This window comes from Mustelus asterias, unplaced genomic scaffold (genome assembly GCF_964213995.1).
Source record: "Mustelus asterias unplaced genomic scaffold, sMusAst1.hap1.1 HAP1_SCAFFOLD_1135, whole genome shotgun sequence".
NCBI lineage: Eukaryota > Metazoa > Chordata > Chondrichthyes > Carcharhiniformes > Triakidae > Mustelus > Mustelus asterias.
In genome coordinates, this window is record NW_027591080.1 from 41,800 (window position 1) to 65,924 (window position 24,125).

Consider the following 24,125-nt stretch of genomic DNA (forward strand, 5'->3'; position numbering starts at 1 on the left):
GGGGAGAGAGAGAGAGAGAGAGAGAGAGATGGGGAGGGAGAGAAAGACAGAGAGGGAGAAAAAGTCACATAGAGAGACAGGGAGATGGTGAGACCAGGAGAGACATAGAGAGACAAGGAAACAGATTGCGGGAGAGAAAGACAGAGAAACAGATAGAGAGAAAGAGAGAGAGAGAGAGACAGAGAGAGAGACACAGAAAGAGACTGAGAGAGAAAGAGAGAGAGAGACAAAGAGAGAGAGAGAAAGAGAGAGACAGAGAAACAGATTGCGGGAGAGAAAGACAGAGAAACAGATAGAGAGAGAGAGAGACAGAGAGAGAGACTCAGAAAGAGACAGAGAGAAAGAGAGAGAGGGAGAGAGAGGGAGAGAGACAAAAAGAGAGAGAGAGAGAGAGAGAGACAGAAAGAGACTGAGAGAGAAAGAGAGAGAGAGAGAGAAAGAGAGAGACAGGGAGAGGGAGAGACAGAGAGCAAATAACTGAGGGTAAGCTAGATGGAGACAGGCAGTGATGGAAGGGGGGAAGATAGAGAGTGAGGTAGAGGGATGCGGATGAAGCGAGTGAGAGAGACAGATAATAGAGGGAGAGAATCTGTGCCTACCGCAATCGGTCCATGTTGTCAGAAGAAACCCGGGCCCTGGAGAGCGACATGATGTTTGGAGTCTTCCGTGTTTTCCGGTTAATCTCGATGTGGAGCCGGTCCATCAGGAAGCGGAGAAATTCCTGAGCATCCTGCTGGCTGAGGGTGAGAGAGAGTGAGGGAGGGTAACGACGCGGGAGTCTCCACACAACATCAATCCATGGAGCAAGGAACCAAAGCATGACAGTGTTAAATGTTGCGCTTGGCCTTGTTTCAAAGAGGAACGGCTGAGTGAGTGTTGCCTCAGGTCATCCAGACTTCAACATTGCCTGGAACCCACAAGGCTCGGGATATTCCCACCAGGGTGGGAGGACAGCGAGAAGAGGTCGCAGAAAAGATGGGAGAGAAATGTGAAGGGATTAATTCTGGTAGAAAAAACAGGGAGAGAGCATTTAAAGTAAAGGACACAACTCTGAACTGGGTGCCAGGACAAAGCAGCCCCGCTTGATTGGCACCCCTTCCTCAAATGTCCACTCCCTCTAACACTGACACACAGTCGAAGCCGTGTCTACCATCCGCAAGGTGCACTGCAGCAACTCACCAGGACTCGTTAGGGAGCAAACCCACAACCACTACCATCTAGAAGGACAAGAGCAGCAGATACCTGGGAACACCAGCACCTGGAGGTTCCCCTCCAAGTCACTCACCATCCTGACATGGAACTATATCACCGTTCCTTCACTGTCACTGGGTCAAAATCCGGGAACTCCCTCCCTAACAGCACTGTGGCTGTACCTACACCTCAGGGACTGCAGACGGTTCAAGAAGGCAGCTCACCCCCACCTTCTCAAGAGGCAATTACGGATGGGCTATAAATGCTGGCCTAGTCAGTGACGCCTACATCCCATGAATGAAGCAGAAAAAAATCATGAGTGTCCTGGACAGATTAGAGAGTGTTCCCACTGTGGAAGGATTGAGGTTGACAGTACACAGAGGAAGCAATGAAGACATGAGGAAAAGCATGAATACGCCGTCGTCAATGGAAAGAACCGGAATGCGCTGCCTGAGAATGTGGTTGAGTGAAGTTCAATTGGGAACCAGAGGACACGGATTTTCCTGCTCCAGCACAGCCCCCCCCGCCCCCACCAGGAATACCAGGAACAGTGTTGAGGGCACATTTTGAACTAGCTGGACATTTTGAGAGGAAGGCAAGAGTGCAGAAACACTCGGGGGAGAGGAGTGAGAGTAAAACACGAACAAGGGGTAGAGGGAAAATGTGGGGGTGACGGTGGGAGTCAGTGAACAAATCTTTAAGAGATCCAGCAATCTGAGTGGCAGAAAGACCTATGGGCCTGAGGGTGTGGGGTTCTGTGGGTAGGCAGTCCGCAACAGAAACAGCAACATAGAGTGTCAAGACTCACCTGTAGCCCGCAAAGTGCGGCACGAACTTCTGGAATTTTTGCTGGAATTGGATGGGATTGACACAGCCGGAACTGGAGGGGTCCCAGAGAGCTGATATCACATTGGCAAAGGCTGTGGCAGGGAGAGTGAGAGACAGAGACAGATAGGGACACAGTGAGGGAATGAGAAAGAGGAATGGAACCAGAAAGAGAAAGAAGGACAGATAGACAGAGAGAGAAAGAGAGATACAGTGAAAAGTAAGATTTAGAGACAGAGACCGTCAAATAGAGAGAGAGGGAGCACAAGAGAGATTCACAGAGAGCGGGCGAGGGTGACACAGAGAGTGGGCACAGGAGAGACATAGGTTGAGATAGAGAGAGGGAGACAGAGAGAGGGAGACAGAGAGAGGGAGACAGAGAGAGGGAAAACAAGAGAGGGAGAACGAGAGAGGGAGAACGAGAGAGGGAGAACGAGAGAGGGAGAACGAGAGAGGGAGAACGAGAGAGGGAAAACGAGAGAGGGAGAACGAGAGAGGGAGAACGAGAGAGGGAGAACGAGAGAGGGAGAACGAGAGAGGGAGAACGAGAGAGGGAGAACGAGAGAGGGAGAACGAGAGAGGGAGAACGAGAGAGGGAGAACGAGAGGGGGAAAAATGAGCGAGGGAAAACCGAGAGAAGGAAAACCAAGAGAGGGAAAACCGAGAGAGGGAAAATGAGAGAGGGAGAGAGAGGGAGAGAGAAAGAGGGTGACAGAGAGAGGGAAGTAGAGAGAGGGAGTCACAGAGGGGGAGGCAGGGAGAGGGAAGCAGAGAGAGAGGGAGGCAGAGAGAGGAAGGCAGAGAGTGTGTGACAGAGAGAGGTTGACAGAGAAAGGGGGACAGAGAAAGGGGGACAGAGAAAGGGGGACAGAGAAAGGGGGACAGAGAAAGGGGGACAGGGAAAGGGGGACAGAGAAAGGGGGACAGAGAAAGGGGGACAGAGAAAGGGGGACAGAGAAAGGGGGACAGAGAAAGGGGGACAGAGAAAGGGGGACAGAGAAAGGGGGACAGAGAAAGGGGGACAGAGAAAGGGGGACAGAGAAAGGGGGACAGAGAGTGGGTGACAGAGTGGGTGACAGAGAAGAGGTAAGGGGGAGAGACATTTAAACAAATTTGAAATAAACAAAGAATGAAAAAATGTGGGAGGGAGAGAAAATGAAAGCAAATTAACTAACATCAGAGTAATGCACTCAAAAAGCTTTCCACTCCAGTATTCTCTATAATATACAATCTGGCTGCTATTCTCTATAATAGACCTAGATCCTAGACTTCCTAACCCACAGACCGCAATCAGTTCAGGCAACAACACCTCCTCCACAATTATCCTCAATGCCGGTGTCCCGCAAGTCTGTGTCCTCAGCCCCTTACTGTACACCTTGTAAATGTATGGCTGTGGAGCCAAATTCCCTCACTTCCCTGGATGAATGCAGCTCCAACAACACTCAAGAAGCCTGAAATTGTCCAAACATTTTCATGTTTGCTGATGACACCACTGTAGTGGGTCGGATCTCAAATAATGATGAGACAAAGTACAGGAATGAGATAGAGAATCTGCTGAACTGGTACGGTGAAAATAATCTCTCCCTCAATGTCAGTAAAATGAAGGAGATAGTGACCAGCTTCAGGAAGCGCAAAGGAGAACATGCCCCTGTCTACATCAACAGGACAAAGTGCAAATGGTCGAGAGCTTCAAGTTTCTATGTGCCCAGATCACCAACAACCTGTCCTGGTCCCTCCACGCCGATGCTATAGTTAAGAAAGCCCCACCAATGCCTCTATTTTCTCAGGAGGCTACGACTCTCACCAACCTTTACAGATGCACCATAGAAAGCATTCTTTCTGGATGTATCACAGCTTGGTTTGGCTCCTGCTCTGCCCAAGACCGCAAGAAACTACAAAGAGCTATTCTCTATAATGTACACGGGTACTGTTATTCCCTATAATATACAAAGGGACTGCTAATCTGCATAATATACACAGGGGCTGCTATTCTCTATAATATACACAGGGGCTGCTATTCTCTATAATATACACACGGGCTGCTATTCTCTATAATATACACAGGGGCTGCTATTCTCTATAATATACACAGGGACTGCTATTCTCTATAATATACACAGGGGCTGCTATTCTCTATAATATACACAGGGGCTGCTATTCTCTATAATATACACAGGGGCTGCTATTCTCTATGATATACACAGGGGCTGCTATTCTCTATAATATACACAGGGGCTGCTATTCTCTATAATATACACAGGGGCTGCTATTCTCTATAATATACACAGGGGCTGCTATTCTCTATAATATACACAGGGGCTGCTATTCTCTATAATATACACAGGGGCTGCTATTCTCTATAATATACACAGGGGCTGCTATTCTCTATAATATACACAGGGGCTGCGATTCTCTATAATATACACAGGGGCTGCTATTCTCTATAATATACACAGGGGCTGCTATTCTCTATAATATACACAGGGGCTGCTATTCTCTATAATATACACAGGGGCTGCGATTCTCTATAATATACACAGGGGCTGCTATTCTCTATAATATACACAGGGGCTGCTATTCTCTATAATATACACAGGGGCTGCGATTCTCTATAATATACACAGGGGCTGCTATTCTCTATAATATACACAGGGGCTGCGATTCTCTATAATATACACAGGGGCTGCTATTCTCTATAATATACACAGGGGCTGCTATTCTCTATAATATACACAGGGGCTGCGATTCTCTATAATATACACGGGGGTTGATATTCTCTATAATATACACAGGGGCTGCTATTCTCTATAATATACACAGGGGCTGCTATTCTCTATAATATACACAGGGGCTGCGATTCTCTATAATATACACGGGGGTTGATATTCTCTATAATATACACAGGGGCTGCTATTCTCTATAATATACACAGGGGCTGCGATTCTCTATAATATACACGGGGGTTGATATTCTCTATATCATACACAGGACTGTTATTCTCAATACTAAATATTGGCTGAGCAATATTCCTACCATCCATAAGCTCACACCGCTTCTTCCCATATCCATTTCCTTCCAGTTGATATTCCCTGTGGATGCAATAGTCCCGGAGTCCTTGTGTGTGGCTGAGGCACTGAAGAATTGCATTCATAAAACACTGAGAAATTAAGTTCAAATACCAGTCAGAACAGGCAAATATTCACAGCTGCTACATTCTCTTCTGTACTACAGTTCTTAGTGTGTGTGACTTTGAGGATGCTGACTCACTTCCCTGGATGAATGCAGCTCCAACAACACTCAAGAAGCCTGAAATTGTCCAAGACAAAGCGGCACCCTCTCCATCACCTGAAACATTCATTCCCGACATCATCGATGGACGGGAACTCACCGAGGCTCCTTGGACAGCGCCTTCAAAACCTGTGACCTCGACCATCTATCCAATAGAATCCCTACAATGCAGAAGGAGGCCATTCGGCCGATCAAGTCTGCAGCGACTCTCCGAAAGAGTATCTTACCCAGGCTCACCCACGCTGCCCCATCCCTGCAACCCAACGCATTTAACCTGGCCAATCCACCTAACCCGCACATCTTTGGACTGTGGGAGGAAACCCGAGCATCTGGAGGAAACCCACGCAGACAAGGGGAGAATGTGCAAACTTCACACAGACAGTCACCCAAGGCTGGAATTGAACCCAGGTCCCCGGTGCTGCGAGGCAGCAGTGCTAACCACTGTGTCACCGTGCCATCTCTTGAAGGACAAAGGCTGCAGATTGATGGGAGGTGCCGGAGGATTGAGGCGTGGTACAGGTGACATCTTTATTCAGGAAAAGGTAGCAAGAAATACCCAGTAACTGCAGGCTGGTCAGCTTTTGGGGAAGGTTTTCGAAACAACAATGAGAGAAAAAACATCACTGGGAGAGGTTTGGGACAAATCAGGAGAGACAGAACATGGTGATACGCAGTGAAGCCCATCTATCCAGAGTACATTTTTTAACCCCTGCCACCCTCAGTGCTTCCTCTAAGTGGTGTTCAACATGGAGGAATACTGATTCATCAGCTGAGGGGGGACGATACATGGTAACCAGCAATCAGCTTCCTTGCCCATGTTTGACTTGATACCACGATACTTTATGGGGGTCCGGTGATGCTTTGAGGACTTCCAGGGGCAACTCCCTCCTGACTGTATACCACTGTGCCATCCACTGCCACCTCTGCTGGGTCTGCCCTGCCGGTGGGACAGGATATCCCCAGGGATGATAATGGTGGTGTGGGACCCGCTCTTTCCTCCACGATCAGACACAGCATTTCAAGTTCCTATCCCCGGACTTTGTTCATTGAAGCATTGAGGAGTAATTATTTTCCATCCTAGCCTAGAATTTCCTTCTGATTGGAGGTTAAGATCCCCAGTTTCACCAGTCCCTCCGAGAGATGGTCAGAAACTTATCCCAGGGAATATTCCAGTCAATCTTTTCTCTCATGTGCTTCCCAAAGTGTGGTGTTGTGAAATGGACACAATACACCAGCTGGAAGTGTAATTTAAAAAGGGTTGGGGGTCACTCCATATCATTTAAACTCTTTTCCTCAGTTCGTGTGCCTCGGCATGTTTCTGCTCGTGTGTGTGTGTGCAGGACGCCCTCAGTACTGACCCTCCGGGGCGGCACGGTAGCACAGTGGTTAGCACTGCTGCTTCACAGCTCCAGGGTCCCGGGTTCGATTCCAGGCTTGGGTCACTGTCTGTGTGGAGTTTGCACATTCTCCTCGTGTCTGCGTGGGTTTCCTCCGGGTGCTCCGGTTTCCTCCCACAGTCCAAAGATGTGCGGGTTAGGTTGATTGGCCAGGTTAAAAATTGCCCCTTAGAGTCCTGTGATACGTAGGTTAGTGGGATTAGCGGGTAAATATGTGGGGGTAGGGCCTGGGTGGGATTGTGGTCGGTGCAGACTCGATGGGCCGAATGGCCTCCTTCTGCACTGTAGGGTTTCTATGATTCTATGAGTGCAGCTAATAATATAGCCCTAGGCTCCTATTGTCTTTGGCAGAGAAGGATGCATGAACAGCCACCGACGCCCACTAACGTGGAGTGTGGACACCTAGCCCCAAAGAGATCTCCACGTCCCACTCCGCACACCGATTGCCTTACCGTATTGCCCAGGTTCCGAAGTCCAACCAGTCCTGTCCCGATTGTTAGAGTCTCTTGTTTCTAGAATGTAAGTGTAAAATAAGAAGGTCAAGTTATTGCTTAAACAAGGGACATGTCATCTTGCACTCACCAGGACACTTTGCAAGAATACCAATACATTGGGAAGAATACATTGCAAGAATACCAATACTGCGTGAGAAGGGAATGCTGATTAGATAATGGTCTCTGATTGCTAGAGACGTTGCCATGAAGAACGTACCAGTTGATGGTGACTGACAGTTAATTGCCAAGCACTCTCCTCCCATGCAGTATAAATTGTTGTTTTCCACTTGTGTCCTGATGAGTGCAAGCATAAAAGCTTTGACATGAATATTGGTGAATAAAAAGACAAGTTATTTATTGCCAACAATAAAGGGGGAGAGAGGGTGGGGGAGAGAGGGTGGGGGAGAGAGGGTGGGACTGAGAGGGTGGGACTGAGAGGGTGGGACTGAGAGGGTGGGACTGAGAGGGTGGGACTGAGAGGGTGGGACAGAGAGGGTGGGACAGAGAGGGTGGGACAGAGAGGGTGGGACAGAGAGGGTGGGACAGAGAGGGTGGGACAGAGAGGGTGGGACAGAGAGGGTGGGACAGAGAGGGTGGGACAGAGAGGGTGGGACAGAGAGGGTGGGACAGAGAGGGTGGGACAGAGAGGGTGGGACAGAGAGGGTGGGACAGAGAGGGTGGGACAGAGAGGGTGGGACAGAGAGGGTGGGACAGAGAGGGTGGGACAGAGAGGGTGGGACAGAGAGGGTGGGGGAGAGAGGGTGGGGAGAGAGGGTGGGGGAGAGAGGGTGGGCGAGAGAGGGTGGGGGAGAGAGGGTGGGGGAGAGAGGGTGGGGGAGAGAGGGTGGGGGAGAGAGGGTGGGGGAGAGAGGGTGGGGGAGAGAGGGTGGGGGAGAGAGGGTGGGGGAGAGAGGGTGGGGGAGAGAGGGTGGGGGAGAGAGGGTGGGGGAGAGAGGGTGGGGGAGAGAGGGTGAGGAAGAGAGGGTGGGGAGAGAGGGTGGGGAAGTGAGGGTGGGGAGAGAGGGGGGAGAGAGGGTGGGGGGAGAAAAACTAATTTTACGTCGGAAAAATGATCCAAGGTGCTTCAGAAGAGCAATATCAAAATACAACACCATTTTCCATAAAGAGATAGCTGGGACAGATGACCAAAAGCTCAGTGAAACAGGGAGGTTATACGGTGAATCGCAAAGGAGGAGGAGATTGAACAGCTGAGGGAGAGCGGGGGAGGGAGAGCGGGGGAGGGAGAGCGGGGGAGGGAGAGCGGGGGAGGGAGAGCGGGGGAGGGAGAGCGGGGGAGGGAGAGCGGGGGAGGGAGAGCGGGGGAGGGAGAGCGGGGGAGGGAGAGCGGGGGAGGGAGAGCGGGGGAGGGAGAGCGGGGGAGGGAGAGCGGGGGAGGGAGAGCGAGTGTGAGAGAGAGCAAGAGCGAGGTGTATTGAAATGGGTGTGAGGGAGGAGGGAGTGAGGGAGGAGGGAGAGAGGGTGGGGCAGAGAGGGTGGGGAGAGAGGGTGGCGGGAGAAAGGGTGGCGGGAGAAAGGGTGGGGAAGAGAGGGTGGGGAAGAGAGGGTGGGGGAGAGAGGGTGGGCAGCGAGGGTGGGGAGAGAGGGTGGGACTGAGAGGGTGCCGGGACAAAGGGTGGGGGAGAGAGGGTGGGGGAGAGAGGGTGGGGGAGAGAGGGTGGGGGAGAGAGGGTGGGGGAGAGAGGGTGGGGGAGAGAGGGTGGGGGAGAGAGGGTGGGGGAGAGAGGGTGGGGGAGAGAGGGTGGGACTGAGAGGGTGGGACTGAGAGGGTGGGACTGAGAGGGTGGGACTGAGAGGGTGGGACTGAGAGGGTGGGACTGAGAGGGTGGGACTGAGAGGGTGGGACTGAGAGGGTGGGGGAGAGAGGGTGGGGGAGAGAGGGTGGGGGAGAGAGGGTGGGGGAGAGAGGGTGGGGGAGAGAGGGTGGGGGAGAGAGGGTGGGGGAGAGAGGGTGGGGGAGAGAGGGTGGGGGAGAGAGGGTGGGGGAGAGAGGGTGGGGGAGAGAGGGTGGGGGAGAGAGGGTGGGGGAGAGAGGGTGGGGGAGAGAGGGTGGGGGAGAGAGGGTGGGGGAGAGAGGGTGGGGGAGAGAGGGTGGGGGAGAGAGGGTGGGGGAGAGAGGGTGGGACTGAGAGGGTGGGACTGAGAGGGTGGGACTGAGAGGGTGGGACTGAGAGGGTGGGACTGAGAGGGTGGGACTGAGAGGGTGGGACTGAGAGGGTGGGACTGAGAGGGTGGGGGAGAGAGGGTGGGACTGAGAGGGTGGGACTGAGAGGGTGGGGGAGAGAGGGTGGGGAAGAGAGGGTGAGGAAGAGAGGGTGAGGAAGAGAGGGTGGGGAGAGAGGGTGGGGAAGTGAGGGTGGGGAGAGAGGGGGGAGAGAGGGTGGGGGGAGAAAAAGTGTGATAGAAAGCGGGTGAGAGTGTGAGAGAGAGAGAGCTGGCAGAGAGTGAAATGTGGTGAGAGAGAAGGGTAAGAGAGATCGGGGGCGAGAGAGAGAGAAGCAGTGAGAGAGATAGAGAGACAGAGAGTAAGGTGGGGGAAATAGACAAAGAGGGAGATAGTGATAGAAAGAGAGGGTGATGGGGGAGAGGGGGAGAAAGAGACAGAGATTTTTAGGGAAGGAATTCCAGAGCTTAGGCCCCTAGGCAGCTGATGGCTCGGCCATCAATGGTGGAGTGCTGGGACTCAGGTGGTGGGGGGAGAAGCCAGAATTGGAGGAGCACAGAGATCTCAGAGATTGTAGAACTGGTGGGGGGTACAGAGATAGGGTGGGTTATAGGGGCTGGTGGGGGTTACAGAGATAGGGTGGGTTATAGGGGCTCGAGGAGGTTACAGAGATAGGGAGGGTTGTAGGAGCTGGAGGAGGTTACAGAGATAGGGAGGGTTGTAGGAGCTGGAGGAGGTTACAGTGATAGGGAGTGTTGTAGGGGCTGGAGGAGGTTACAGAGATAGGGAGGGGTGTAGGGGCTGGAGGAGGTTACAGAGATAGGGAGGGTTGTAGGGGCTGGAGGAGGTTACAGAGATAGGGAGGGGTGTAGGGGCTGGAGGAGGTTACAGAGATAGGGAGTGTTGTTGGGGATGGAGGAGGTTACAGAGATAGGGAGGGTTGTCGGGGCTGGAGGAGGTTACAGAGATAGGGAGGGGTGTAGGGGCTGGAGGAGGTTACAGAGATAGGGTGGGTTGTTGGGGCTGGAGGGGGTTACAGCGATAGGGAGTGTTGTTGGGGATGGAGGAGGTTACAGAGATAGGGAGTGTTGTTGGGGATGGAGGAGGTTACAGAGATAGGATGGGTTGTAGGGGCTGGAAGAGGTTATGGAGATAGAGAGGGCTGAAGGGCTGCAAGGCTACAGAGATAGGGAGTGTTGGAAGGGCTGGAGAAGATTACAGAGACAGGGATGGCTGTAGGGGCTGGAAGAGATTACAGAGATAGGGAGAGCTCTGGGGCTGCAGAAGGTTACAAAGATAGGAAGTGTTGCAGAGGCTGGAGGAGGTTACAGAGATAGGGAGGGTTGTAGGGGCTGCAAGAGTTTACAAAAATAGGGAGGGCTGTAGGAGGTTACATCGGGAGTGTTGTAGGGGCTGGAGGCGGTTACAGAAGTAGTGAGGGTTATAGTACACAGGAGGTCACAGAGATAGGGATTGTTGTAGGGGCTGGAGGAGGTTACAGAGATAGGGAGGGTTGTAGGGGCTGGAGGAGGTTACAGAGATAGGGAGGGTTGTAGGGGCTGGAGGAGGTTACAGAGATAGGGAGGGTTGTAGGGGCTGGTGGATGTTACAGAATGACCTCTGTAGGAATGTAAGTGTGTGTGCGTGAGTTATGGTCGGTCCGTCAGTGTATGTGTGTCTGTGTCAAGGTGTGTGTGTGTGTGTGTGTGTGTGTGTGTGTGTGTGTGTGTGTGTGTGTGTGTGTGTGTATGCCTGCAACTGCCAATGATCTGCTGATGTAGTTGTGCACACAGTGAATCCTGGGCAGGGGATCAGCAGAATGGATCAGGATAATTATAGGTCCAAGAATCTGCTAATCACAGAGATAGTTTCAACCCAGAGGCACTGAGAGACAAAAGGAGAGAATGGGAGAGTGTGTGTGTGTGTGTGTGTGTTGGTGTGCTAGAAGGAGAGAGAGAGGGAGAAGGGAAGAGAGGGGAGAAGGGAAGAGAGGGAAGGGGGAAGAGAGGGAAGGGGGAAGAGAGGGAGGGGGGAAGAGAGGGAGGGGGGAAGCGAGAGGGAGGGGGGAAGCGAGAGGGAGGGGGGAACAGAGAGGGAGGGGGGAACAGAGAGGGAGGGGGGAACAGAGAGGGAGGGGGGAACAGAGAGGGAGGGGGGAACAGAGAGGGAGGGGGGAACAGAGAGGGAGGGGGGAACAGAGAGGGAGGGGGGAACAGAGAGGGAGGGGGGAACAGAGAGGGAGGGGGGAACAGAGAGGGAGGGGGGAACAGAGAGGGAGGGGGGAACAGAGAGGGAGGGGGGAACAGAGAGGGAGGGGGGAACAGAGAGGGAGGGGGGAACAGAGAGGGAGGGGGGAACAGAGAGGGAGGGGGGAACAGAGAGGGAGGGGGGAACAGAGAGGGAGGGGGGAACAGAGAGGGAGGGGGGAACAGAGAGGGAGGGGGGAACAGAGAGGGAGGGGGGAACAGAGAGGGAGGGGGGAACAGAGAGGGAGGGGGGAACAGAGAGGGAGGGGGGAACAGAGAGGGAGGGGGGAACAGAGAGGGAGGGGGGAACAGAGAGGGAGGGGGGAACAGAGAGGGAGGGGGGAACAGAGAGGGAGGGGGGAACAGAGAGGGAGGGGGGAAACAGAGAGGGAGGGGGGAACAGAGAGGGAGGGGGGAACAGAGAGGGAGGGGGGAACAGAGAGGGAGGGGGGAACAGAGAGGGAGGGGGGAACAGAGAGGGAGGGGGGAACAGAGAGGGAGGGGGGAACAGAGAGGGAGGGGGGAACAGAGAGGGAGGGGGGAACAGAGAGGGAGGGGGGAACAGAGAGGGAGGGGGGAACAGAGAGGGAGGGGGGAAACAGAGAGGGAGGGGGGAACAGAGAGGGAGGGGGGAACAGAGAGGGAGGGGGGAACAGAGAGGGAGGGGGGAACAGAGAGGGAGGGGGGAACAGAGAGGGAGGGGGGAACAGAGAGGGAGGGGGGAACAGAGAGGGAGGAGGGAACAGAGAGGGAGGGGGGGACCGAGGGAGGGGGGGGACCGAGAGAGGGGGGGACCGAGGGAAGGGGGGACCGAGGGAGGGGGGGACCGAGGGAAGGGGGGACCAGGGAGGGGTGGACCGAGGGAGGGGGGGACCGAGGGAGGGGGGACCGAGTGAGGGGGGGACCGAGGGAGGGGGGACCGAGGGAGGGGGGGACCGAGGGAGGGGGGGACCGAGGGAGGGGGGGACCGAGGGAGGGGGGGACCGAGGGAGGGGGGGACCGAGGGAGGGGGGGACCAAGGCAGGGGGGGACCGAGGGAGGGGGGGACCGAGGGAGGGGGGGACCAAGGCAGGGGGGGACCGAGGGAGGGGGTGTGAGAGAGGAACCAAGAGAGAGAGGGACCGAGAGGGGATGGGAGAGCACGAAAGAGGGAGAGTGCGAGCGCGGGAGAGAGAGTGCGAGCGCGGGAGAGAGAGTGCGAGCGCGGGAGAGAGAGTGCGAGCGCGGGAGAGAGAGTGCGAGCGCGGGAGAGAGAGTGTGAGCGCGGGAGAGTGTGAGCACGGGAGAGAGAGAGTGCTAGCGTGGGAGAGAGAGTGCGAGCGCAGGAGAGTGAGTGAGTGCGAGCGCGGGAGAGAGAGTGAGTGCGAGCGTGGGAGAGAGAGATTGCGAGCGTGGGAGAGAGAGATTGCGAGCGTGGGAGTGTGAGCGTGGGAAAGAGAGAGTGTGAACGCGGAAGAGAGTGTGAGTGCGAGTGAGAGAGTGCGAGCGCGGGAGAGAGAGAGCGCACGGGAGAGAGAGAGCGTGCGGGAGTGAAAGAGAGTGCGCCGGAGAGAAAGAGAGCGCGCCGGAGAGAAAGGGAGCGCACGGGAGAGAGAGAGAGCCCACAGGAGAGAGAGTGAGCACGCGGGAGAGACAGAGCACGCAGGAGAGCCGAGCGCCCAAGAGGGAGAGAGCGCACGTGGGAGAGAGAGCGTGCGTGCGAGAGGGCGCAGCGGGGCACAGAGATGGACAGAGCGACAGGAAGGGAGGGAGGGGGCAGGAGGGGTGGGGGAGGGGGAAGAGACAGACTGTCTAAGAGGGGGAGAAAGCCAAACAGAGAGATAGGTAGAAAGACGGAGGAAAAGAGAGGATGAGTGAGTTGCGGGGTAGAAACAGAGAGACAGAAATGAAGAAAAAGGAAGGAAGTGGGAGAGAGAGGAGGAGACAAAGGAGAAACAGAGAACCAGCGAGAAATTAGCACGACTTAATCTGACAAAGTTCAAGCCTTATTCCTTTCTATCCTACCTTGTCTGCAACTATGAGGAGCCCCATGGCCAATCAGCCGCTTGCCAGCGAAGAGACAAACTCGACCCACCCAGCACGCTGACCCGTCGACAGTACCTGTCATCGGCTGATCAGTGGTGGGTGTAGGAGCCCCGGGGAGCGGGCAGACGGGGAGTGTGCTGTCAGCAGCTTGCAGCTGATAATCCCTGCTGCAGTTAAGAGGATCAATCACGTAGCCAGCCAGCAAGGGCAGGATCAAAGACTCAGTCACACTGAGCAGAGGGTGGCAGAGATCCCGGAAGAAGGCATGTGGGAGAGGTGGAGAGGAGGGAAAGGCAGTGGTTAGGGCTCAGGCAAAGTTAAGCGGTGGGGGAAGTAGATGGGGGGGTGTGATAATAGTACTGCAAATTTGATTCTTTATGTTTAAGGGGACAGTTTAAAATTCAGCTTTATTCTACAGGTAGGCGGCATGTCTGGTAGAAATACAGCTCAGATGCTGGGAAAGCAGGATAATTACTCATTTTAGTCATGTAGCATTTTCTTAGAGCTAATGGACTTTTGTTTCCACAAAGAAGCTCCTCTGGGATTTTTGATTAAAGGAATGGAACATGGGTTTAGGTTGACAGGGTCATGTGATTATGTGGTTACTGGGAGAAACAGCTTTCAGTTCCAGCTGGGAATTGTTCAAAAACAGAGTTCTGCAAGCTTCTCTGAAACTCGTTTTCCCTCTGAAAACTTCAATTGTTAAATAATTGGTTTATGTATGATTCAAGATCCAAATATTAGGTAGAATACTCGAACATCCGAGACAAAACTGTTAATCGCAAACAACTTGTCCTGTGATCACTCTCCTCATTGCTTACACTCATTATATAGCAAGTATATTTATGGTTGCTAACTGTATTTAAAGTGGCATTTAAGTAAGAGGAAATGTGCTTATTTGGAACTGAAACAGTGATAAGTAGGAAAGTAGACCTTGGTGTCCTCGTGCATCAGTCGTTGAAAGTAAGCACGCAGGTACAGCAGGCAGTAAAGAAGGCAAGTGGTATGTTGGCCTTCATAGCGAGAGGATTTGAGTATAGGGATACAGATGTTTTGCTGCAATTGTACAGAGTGAGTATAATTGCATAGTTGGTGAGGCCCCACCTGGAGTATTGCATGCAGTTTTGTTGTCTTTATTTGAGGAAGGATGTCCTTGCTATAGAGGGAATACAGCAAAGGTTTACTAGGCTGATTCCTGGGATGGCAGATCTGTCACATGAGGAGAGACTTAAGTCGGTTAGGATTATATCTGGAGTTTAGAAGAGTGAGTGAGGATCTCATAGAAACTTATAAAATTCTGACTGGATTAGACAGGGTATATTCGAAAAGAATGTTCCCAATGGTGGGGGAGAGCAGAACAAGGGGTCATAGTTTGAGGATAAGGGGTAAACCTTTTAGAACTGAGGCGAGGAGAAATTTCTTCACCCAGAGGGTGGTGAATGTGTGGAATTCACAGCATGTAGTTGAGGCTAAAATGTCATCTGATTTCAAGAAGAAATTAGATATAGTTCTTGGAGTGAAAGGGATCAAGGGATAGGGGGGGAAGGGGCTGGGGGGGGTGGGGGCGGAGGTGGCACATCAGGATATTGAATTCGATGATCAGCCATGATCAAAATGAATGGCAGAACAGGCTCGAAGGGCTGAATGGCCTCCTCCTGATTCTAGTTTCTAAAGTTGTTTCCTTCTCATATTTATATATTGTTCAACTGTAAATAGTTAAGTTGCGCCATTTGTTAGAATTACATTTAAACTATGTTATTAAATAGTTTGTTTTGCTATAAAAGATCTCTACTTTGTCAGTGAAATCATTGCTGGAAGTATTCTTTCGTCACATTTATACCAAAATAGAAAAATTGTTGGGGCTTCAGAAGCCAGCTTGGGTTTCTGATCCAAGGTTCTAACAAGAGGAGGGAAGGGGCGAGGGATAGGGGAGGAGGGTAGATGGAGAGGACTGCAAAGGTGGAGCAGAGTGCTGGGGCTGGTTAGGGTATGAAGGAGGGAACTGAGTGGTGGAGGAGGGAACTAAAGTGGCTGGAAAGAGGTGGGGAGGTGATAAGTGGTGAGTTTCTTTGAGGGGTAACCCAAGCGCGATTCCAGACGGAGACAAAGGTGGACACACTCCGGGTTGTACGAGCTGTGGGGAGAGGCAAAGAGATACCATCCCCCCTCCCCGCCATCTCACCTTCAGCCGGCGCTGCTGTTGCTGGTGGTCCTGGAGGAGTGTGTTTTGCTCATCCCGGCTCTGTGTCGCTGTCGTGGTACCTCCCTGGTGCCTGGAGGGGCCCGGCAGGATGTCCAGCTGCACGGGCCGTAGGGACACCCCTCCCCCGGGCTGCGCCTCCAGGGTGTCCTGGTGCAGCCCCCGCAACGAGGAGCTGCGCTTGAGGGCAGGGGCCGGGGCTGGGGCGGGCTCGGGGCCGGAGGGCACACGGCCCAGGGAGGGGGAGCGCCGCAGCCGGGCGGCGCTCAGCCTCCGCAGGCACTCCTGCGGCTCGTGCAGGTCGGCGCAGGGGTCGGCCTGCTGGGAGGGGGGCCCCACCCGCGCAAGGCTGGCCTTCCGCCGGGAGGGAGGCGAGGAGGAGGAGGAGGAGGAGGTGGAGGAGATGGCAGACGGGGTGCTAATGCTGAGGGAGTGGTCAGCCCGCAGGGGAGTGCGCTTGGCACCTGGGCTGGGAACCACCACTGAATCCCGGCTGACGCGGCCTGTCCTCCCCTTGACCTCCAGCTTCCTGCCCCTCTCGTCGAGCGGCCCTGGTCCGGGAGGGAGGGCCCTGGCCCGGGAGGAGGAAGAGGGCGGTTGATAGGCGGCGGGGCGTGCTCCCGCAGCCCGTCCCCCCGACAGCCGCTCCTGGCTTGGCGCCCTCGGACTGCCCGCTCCTGAGCCAGCCAGCGAACGGCGAGTGGCCTTCGGGGTGGTGGAGCCTGGTATCGGGGGCCCTACGTAGGGGCTGCGAAGGGAGTAGGGCTGAGGCATGTCTCATCACGAGGAAAGAGGGTGGTGGGAGGCTCCGAGGGATGATAGCAAGATTCCTGTGGAAAGAACGGTGAAAGAGACACAATGAGTGGCACAGAGCTGGATTAACATCAATACAGATACAGTCAGTAACACAGGGTGCTGGGGGAGAGGGGATACTGAGTGACAGGGTGAGGGAACTGGATTAACATCAGTAGAGATACAGTCAGTAACACAGGGTGCTGGGGGATAGGGGTTACTGAGTGACAGTGTGAGGGAGCTGGATTAACATCAGTAGAGATACAGTCAGTAACACAGGGTGCTGGGGGAGAGGGGTTACTGAGTGACAGTGTGAGGGAACTGGATTAACATCAGTTGAGATACAGTCAGTAACACAGGGTGCTGGGGGAGAGGGGTTACTGAGTGACAGTGTGAGGGAACTGGATTAACATCATTAGAGATACAGTCAGTAACACAGGATGCAGGGAGAGGGGTTACTGAGTGACAGTGTGAGGGATCTGGATTAACACCAGTAGAGATACAGTCAGTAACACAGGATGCAGGGAGAGGGGTTACTGAGTGACAGTGTGAGGGATCTGGATTAACACCAGTAGAGATACAGTCAGTAACACAGGGTGCTGGGAGAGAGGGGTTACTGAGTGACAGTGTGTGGGAGCTGGATTAACATCAGTAGAGATACAGTCAGTAACACAGGGTGCTGGGGGAGAGGGGTTACTGAGTGACAGTGTGAGGGATCTGGATTAACACCAGTAGAGATACAGACAGTAACACAGGGTGCTGGGAGAGAGGGGTTACTGAGTGACAGTGTGAGGGAGCTGGATTAACATCAGGAGAGAAACAGTCAGTAACACAGGGTGCTGGGGGAGAGGGGTTACTGAGTGACTGTGTGAGGGAGCTGGATTAACATCAGTAGAGATACAGTCAGTAACACAAGGTGCTGGGGGAGAGGGGTTACTGAGTGACAGTGTGAGGGAGCTGGATTAACATCAGTAGAGATACAGTCAGTAACACAGGGTGCTGGAGAGAGGGGTTACTGAGTGACAGTGTGAGGGAGCTGGATTAACATCAGTCGAGATACAGTCAGTAACACAGGGTGTTGTGGGAGAGGGGTTACTGAGTGACAGTGTGAGGGAACTGGATTAACATCAGGTGAGATACAGTCAGTAATACAGGGTGCTGAGGGAGAGGGGTTACTGAGTGACAGTGGGAGGGAACTGGATTAACATCAGTAGAGATACAGACAGTAACACAGGGTGTTGGGGGAGAGGGGTTACTGAGTGACAGTGTGAGGGAGCTGGATTAACATCAGTAGAGATACAGTCAGTAACACAGGGTGTTGGGGGAGAGGGGTTACTGAGTGACAGTGTGAGGGATCTGGATTCACATCAGGTGAGATACAGTCAGTAACACAGGGTGCTGAGGGAGAACGGTTACTGAGTGACAGTGTGAGGGAGCTGGATTAACATCAGTAAAGATACAGTCAGTAACACAGGGTGCTGAGGGAGAGGTGTTACTGAGTGACAGTGTGAGGGAGCTGGATTAACATCAGTTGAGATACAGTCAATAACACAGGGTGCTGTGGGAGAGGGGTTACTGAGTGACAGTGTGAGGGATCTGGATTCACATCAGTAGAGATACAGACAGTAACACAGGGTGCTGGGGAGAGGGGTTACTGAGTGACAGTGTGAGGGATCTGGATTAACCTCAGTAGAGATACAGTCAGTAACACAGGGTGCTGTGGGAGAGGGGTTACTGAGTGACAGTGTGAGGGAGCTGGATTAACATCAGTAGAGATACAGACAGTTACACAGGATGCAGGGAGAGGGGTTACTGAGTGACAGTGTGAGGGATCTGGATCAACATCAGTAGAGATACAGTCAGTAACACAGGGTGTTGGGGGAGAGGGGTTACTGAGTGACAGTGTGAGGGAGTTGGATTAACATCAGTAGAGATACGGTCAGTAACACAGGATGCTGAGGGAGAGGGGTTACTGAGTGACAGTGTGAGGGAGCTGGATTAACATCAGTAGAGATACAGTCAGTAACACAGGGTGTTGGGGGAGAGGGGTTACTGAGTGACAGTGTGAGGGAGCTGGATTAACATCAGTAGAGATACAGACAGTAACACAGGGTGTTGGGGGAGAGGGGTTACTGAGTGACAGTGTGAGGGAACTGGATTAACATCAGTTGAGATACAGTCAGTAACACAGGGTGTGGGGGAGAGGGGTTACTGAGTGACAGTGGGAGGGAACTGGATTAACATCAGTCGAGATACAGTCAGTAACACAGGGTGTTGGGGGAGAGGGGTTACTGAGTGACAGTGTGAGGGAGCAGGATTATCATCAGTCGAGATACAGTCAGTAACACAGGGTGTTGGGGGAGAGGGGTACTGAGTGACAGTGTGAGGGAACTGGATTAACATCAGGTGAGATACAGTCAGTAACACAGGGTACTGAAGGAGAGGGGTTACTGAGTGATAGTGTGAGGGATCTGGATTCACATCAGTAGAGATACAGACAGTAACACAGGGTGCTGGGGAGAGGGGTTACTGAATGACAGTGTGAGGGATCTGGATTAACATCAGTAGAGATACAGTCAGTAACACAGGGTGCTGTGGGAGAGGGGTTACTGAGTGACAGTGTGAGGGAGCTGGATTAACATCAGTAGAGATACAGACAGTTACACAGGATGCAGGGAGAGGGGTTACTGAGTGACAGTGTGAGGGATCTGGATCAACATCAGTAGAGATACAGTCAGTAACACAGGGTGTTGGGGGAGAGGATTTACTGAGTGACAGTGTGAGGGAGTTGGATTAACATCAGTAGAGATACGGTCAGTAACACAGGGTGTTGGGGGAGAGGGGTTACTGAGTGACAGTGTGAGGGATCTGGATTAACATCAGTAGAGATACGGTCAGTAACACAGGATGCTGAGGGAGAGGGATTACTGAGTGACAGTGTGAGGGATCTGGATTAACATCAGTAGAGATACAGACAGTAACACAGGGTGCTGGGGATAGGGGTTACTGGGTGACAGTGTGAGGGATCTGGATTAACATCAGTACAGATACAGACAGTAACACAGGGTGCTGGGGGAGAGGGGTTACTGAGTGACAGTGTGAGGGAGCTGGATTAACATCAGTAGAGATACAGACAGTAACACAGGGTGCTGGGGGAGAGTGGTTACTGAGTGACAGTGTGAGGGATCTGGATTAACATCAGGTACAGATACAGACAGTAACACAGGGTGCTGGGGGAGAGGGGTTACTGAGTGACAGTGTGAGGGAGCTGGATTAACATCAGTAGATATAGTCAGTAACACAGGGTGCTGGGGGAGAGGGGTTACTGAGTGACAGTGTGAGGGAACTGGATTAACATCAGTAGAGATACAGTCAGTAACACAGGGTGCTGGGGATAGGGGTTACTGAGTGACAGTGTGAGAGAGCTGGATTAACATCAGTAGAGATATAGTCAGTAACACAGGGTGCTGGGGGAGAGGGGTTACTGAGTGACAGTGTGAGAGAGCTGGATTAACATCAGTAGAGATATAGTCAGTAACACAGGGTGCTGGGGGAGAGGGGTTACTGAGTGACAGGGTGAGGGAGCTGGATTAACATCAGTAGAGATACAGTCAGTAACACAGGATGCTGAGGGAGAGGGGTTACTGAGTGACAGTGTGAGGGAACTGGATTAACATCAGTAGAGATACAGTCAGTAACACAGGGTGCTGGGGGAGAGGGGTTACTGAATGTAAGGGAGTGACATTAACAGTCAGCGTGACCAATCTCACAGACCCAGCAGGAATAGTGCACCAATTTACCTTTTAAATGCCCTTCGGGGTGTGATTAGATGTGAACTTTCTCATTGCCACGTTCCACATTTTTCCAGGTCTGCCTACGAGGTCAACTGGAAACATATCAGCAATGTAAAGGTCAATGGAACAAAGCTTCAAATGAAATGGTTCACTCGCATCCCGTACAGTCCACGTGTGTCCCAGTGTCAACTCCTATACTGAATGAACATTGAGTTTATTGATTAATTCTTGAGCATTTTTGCATTTATTGAATTATGTTGTTAATTACATTTCTGACCAAAACAGTGCTGAGTATTGCTGCTGTTATCTGTTGATTGATGAGTTATCTGGAGTGTGTCGGGATATCTGGTTAAGTATTGATTGATTTCATAGAATCATTGAATCCATCTGATGCAGAAGGAGGCCATTCAAAGAACAAAGAACAAAGAACAGTACAGCACAGGAAACAGGCCCTTCGGCCCTCCAGGCCTGTGCCGCTCCTTGGTCCAACTAGACCAATCGTTTGTATCCCTCCATTCCCAGGCTGCTCATGTCACTATCCAGGTAAGTCTTAAACGATGTCAGCGTGCCTGCCTCCACCACCCTACTTGGCAGCGCATTCCAGGCCCCCACCACCCTCTGTGTAAAAAACGTCCCTCTGATGTCTGAGTTATACTTCGCCCCTCTCAGCTTGAGCCCGTGACCCCTCGTGATCGTCACCTCCGACCTGGGAGAAGCTTCCCACTGTTCACCCTATCTATACCCTTCATAATCTTGTACACCTCTATTAGATCTCCCCTCATTCTCCGTCTTTCCAAGGAGAACAACCCCAGTTTACCCAATCTCTCCTCATAGCTAAGACCCTCCATACCAGGCAACATCCTGGTAAACCTTCTCTGCACTCTCTCTAACGCCTCCACGTCCTTCTGGTAGTGCGGCGACCAGAACTGGACGCAGTACTCCAAATGTGGCCTAACCAGCGTTCTATACAGCTGCATCATCAGACTCCAGCTTTTATACTCTATACCCTGTCCTATAAAGGCAAGCATACCATATGCCTTCTTCACCACCTTCTCCACTTGTGTTGCCACCTTCAAGGATTTGTGGACTTGCACACCTAGGTCCCTCTGTGTTTCTATACTCCCGATGACTCTGCCATTTATTGTATAACTCCTCCCTACATTATTTCTTCCAAAATGCATCACTTCGCATTTATCCGGATTAAACTCCATCTGCCACCTCTCCGCCCAATTTTCCAGCCTATCTATATCCTGCTGTATTGCCCGACAATGCTCTTCGCTATCCGCAAGTCCAGCCATCTTCGTGTCATCCGCAAACTTGCTGATTACACCAGTTACACCTTCTTCCAAATCATTTATATATATCACAAATAGCAGAGGTCCCAATACAGAGCCCTGCGGAACATCACTGGTCACAGACCTCCAGCCGGATAAAGACCCTTCGACCACTACCCTCTGTCTCCTATGGCCAAGCCAGTTCTCCACCCATCTAGCCACTTCTCCTTGTATCCCATGAGCCTTAACCTTCTTAACCAACCTGCCATGTGGGACTTTGTCAAATGCCTTACTGAAATCCATATAGACGACATCCACGGCCCTTCCTTCATCAACCGTTTTTGTCACTTCCTCAGAAAACTCCACCAAATTTGTAATGCACGACCTCCCTCTTACAAAACCATGCTGTCTGTCACTAATGAGATTGTTCCGTTCTAAATGCACATACATCCTGTCTTTAAGAATCCTCTCCAACAACCTCTAAAACACGGACGTCAAGCTCACCGGCCTATAATTTCCTGGGTCATCCCTGCTACCCTTCTTAAACAACGGGACCACATTCGCTATCCATTCAGCCCATCAAGCCTGCACTGAGAACAATCGCACCCAGACTCTATCCCTGTAACCCCATGTATTTACCCTGCTAATCCCCCTGACACTAAGGGACAATAGAGCATGGTCAATCAATGTAATCCGCACATTTTTTTAAGACTATGGGAGGAAACTGGAGCACCCGGAGGAAACCCACGCAGACACGAGGAGAATGTGCAAACTCCACACAGACAGTTGCCCAAGGCGGGAATTGAACTGTGAGATGGCAGTGCTAACCGCAGTGCCACTCTTGTGGTATAATCATGAAAGATTGATTTAGTTAATTGATAATTGAGTATTCATTAGTTTTACTGGTGAATTTGATTGCTCTGGGGTTTATGGATGGGTTTCCAATAGGATACTGGGCAGAGTAATCATTTATTGACTATTAACTGAGTTTATTGCTGAAATATAGATTGTTTAATGGATTTATGGAAGGATTATTCCAATTGATGCATTATTGGTTTATTGGTATGATTGTTTACCGGGTTTAGTGATGTATTATTTATTGTTTACTGGGTTTGGTGCTGGATTATTGATTTGTTTACTGGGTTTGGTGATGGATTATTGATTGTTTACTGGGTTTAGTGATGGATTTTTGATTGTTTACTGGGTTTAGTGATGGATTATTGATTGTTTACTGGGTTTAGTGATGGATTATTGATTGTTTACTGGGTTTAGTGATGGTTTATTGATTGTTTACTGTGTTTGGTGATGGATTATTGATTGTTTACTGGGTTTGGTGATGGATCATTGATTGTTTACTGGGTCCGGTGCCGAAGTATTGATTGTTTATTCGGTTTGGTGATGGATCATTGATTGTTTACTGGGTTTGGTGATGGTTTATTGATTGTTTACTGGGTTTGGTGATGGATTATTGATTGTTTACTGGGTTTAGTGATGGATTATTGATTGTTTACTGGGTTTGGTGATGGTTTATTGATTGTTTACTGGGTTTGGTGATGGATTATTGATTGTTTACTGGGTTTGGTGATGGATTATTGATTGTTTACTGGGTCTGGCGATGGATTATTGATTGTTTACGGGGTTCGGTGACGGATTATTGATGTTTACTGGGTTCAGTGATGGTTTATTGATTGTTTACTGGGTTTGGTGATGGATTATTGATTGTTTACTGGGTTTGGTGATGGATTATTGATTGTTTACTGGGTCTGGCGATGGATTATTGATTGTTTACGGGGTTTGGTGACGGATTATTGATGTTTACTGGGTTTAGTGATGGATTATTGATTGTTTACGGGGTTTGGTGATGGATTATTGATTGTTTACTGGGTTTAGTGATGGATTATTGATGTTTACTGGGTTTGGTGATGGATTATTGATTGTTTACTGGGTTTAGTGATGGATTATTGATTGTTTACTGGGTTTAGTGATGGATTATTGATTGTTGATTGGGTTTAGTGATGGATTATTGATTGTTTATTGGGTTTAGTGATGGATTATTGATTGTTTATTGGGTTTGGTGATGGATTATTGATTGTTTACTGGGTTTGGTGATGGATCATTGATTGTTTACTGGGTTTGGTGATGGATCATTGATTGTTTACTGGGTTTGGTGATGGATTATTGATTGTTTACAGGGTTTAGTGATGGACTATTGATTGTTTACTGGGTTTAGTGATGGATTATTGATTGTTTACTGGGTTTGGTGATGGATCATTGATTGTTTACTGGGTCCGGTGCCGAAGTATTGATTGTTTATTCGGTTTGGTGATGGATTATTGATTGTTTACTGGGTTTGGTAATGGATTACTGATTGTTTATTGGGTTTAGTGATGGATTATTGATTGTTTACTGGGTTTAGT

At 51.4% G+C, this 24,125-nt stretch overlaps 1 protein-coding gene across 5 annotated transcripts in view; it reads right to left on the reverse strand.

The window, feature by feature from the left end:
* Positions 1–24,125, reverse strand: part of LOC144487924 (ubiquitin carboxyl-terminal hydrolase 2-like) — a 59,333-nt gene that overhangs the window by 14,912 nt on the left and 20,296 nt on the right. For 3 of the 5 annotated variants that reach the window (XR_013496480.1, XM_078205976.1, XM_078205978.1), the window contains exons 2-7: positions 20,441–20,526; positions 15,831–16,678; positions 7,154–7,213; positions 5,050–5,173; positions 2,000–2,111; positions 600–737 (exon numbers count right to left, since the gene is read on the reverse strand). Coding sequence is in view for 4 of the 5 variants with exons in the window: in XM_078205976.1 (XP_078062102.1) it covers positions 600–737; positions 2,000–2,111; positions 5,050–5,173; positions 7,154–7,213; positions 15,831–16,622 (1,226 nt within the window). In the remaining variant the exon portion in view is untranslated. Of the gene's footprint in view, positions 1–599; positions 738–1,999; positions 2,112–5,049; positions 5,174–7,153; positions 7,214–15,830; positions 16,679–20,440; positions 20,632–24,125 lie in introns of all 5 variants that reach the window. The other 2 variants (XM_078205977.1, XM_078205979.1) reach the window with 1 other exon arrangement.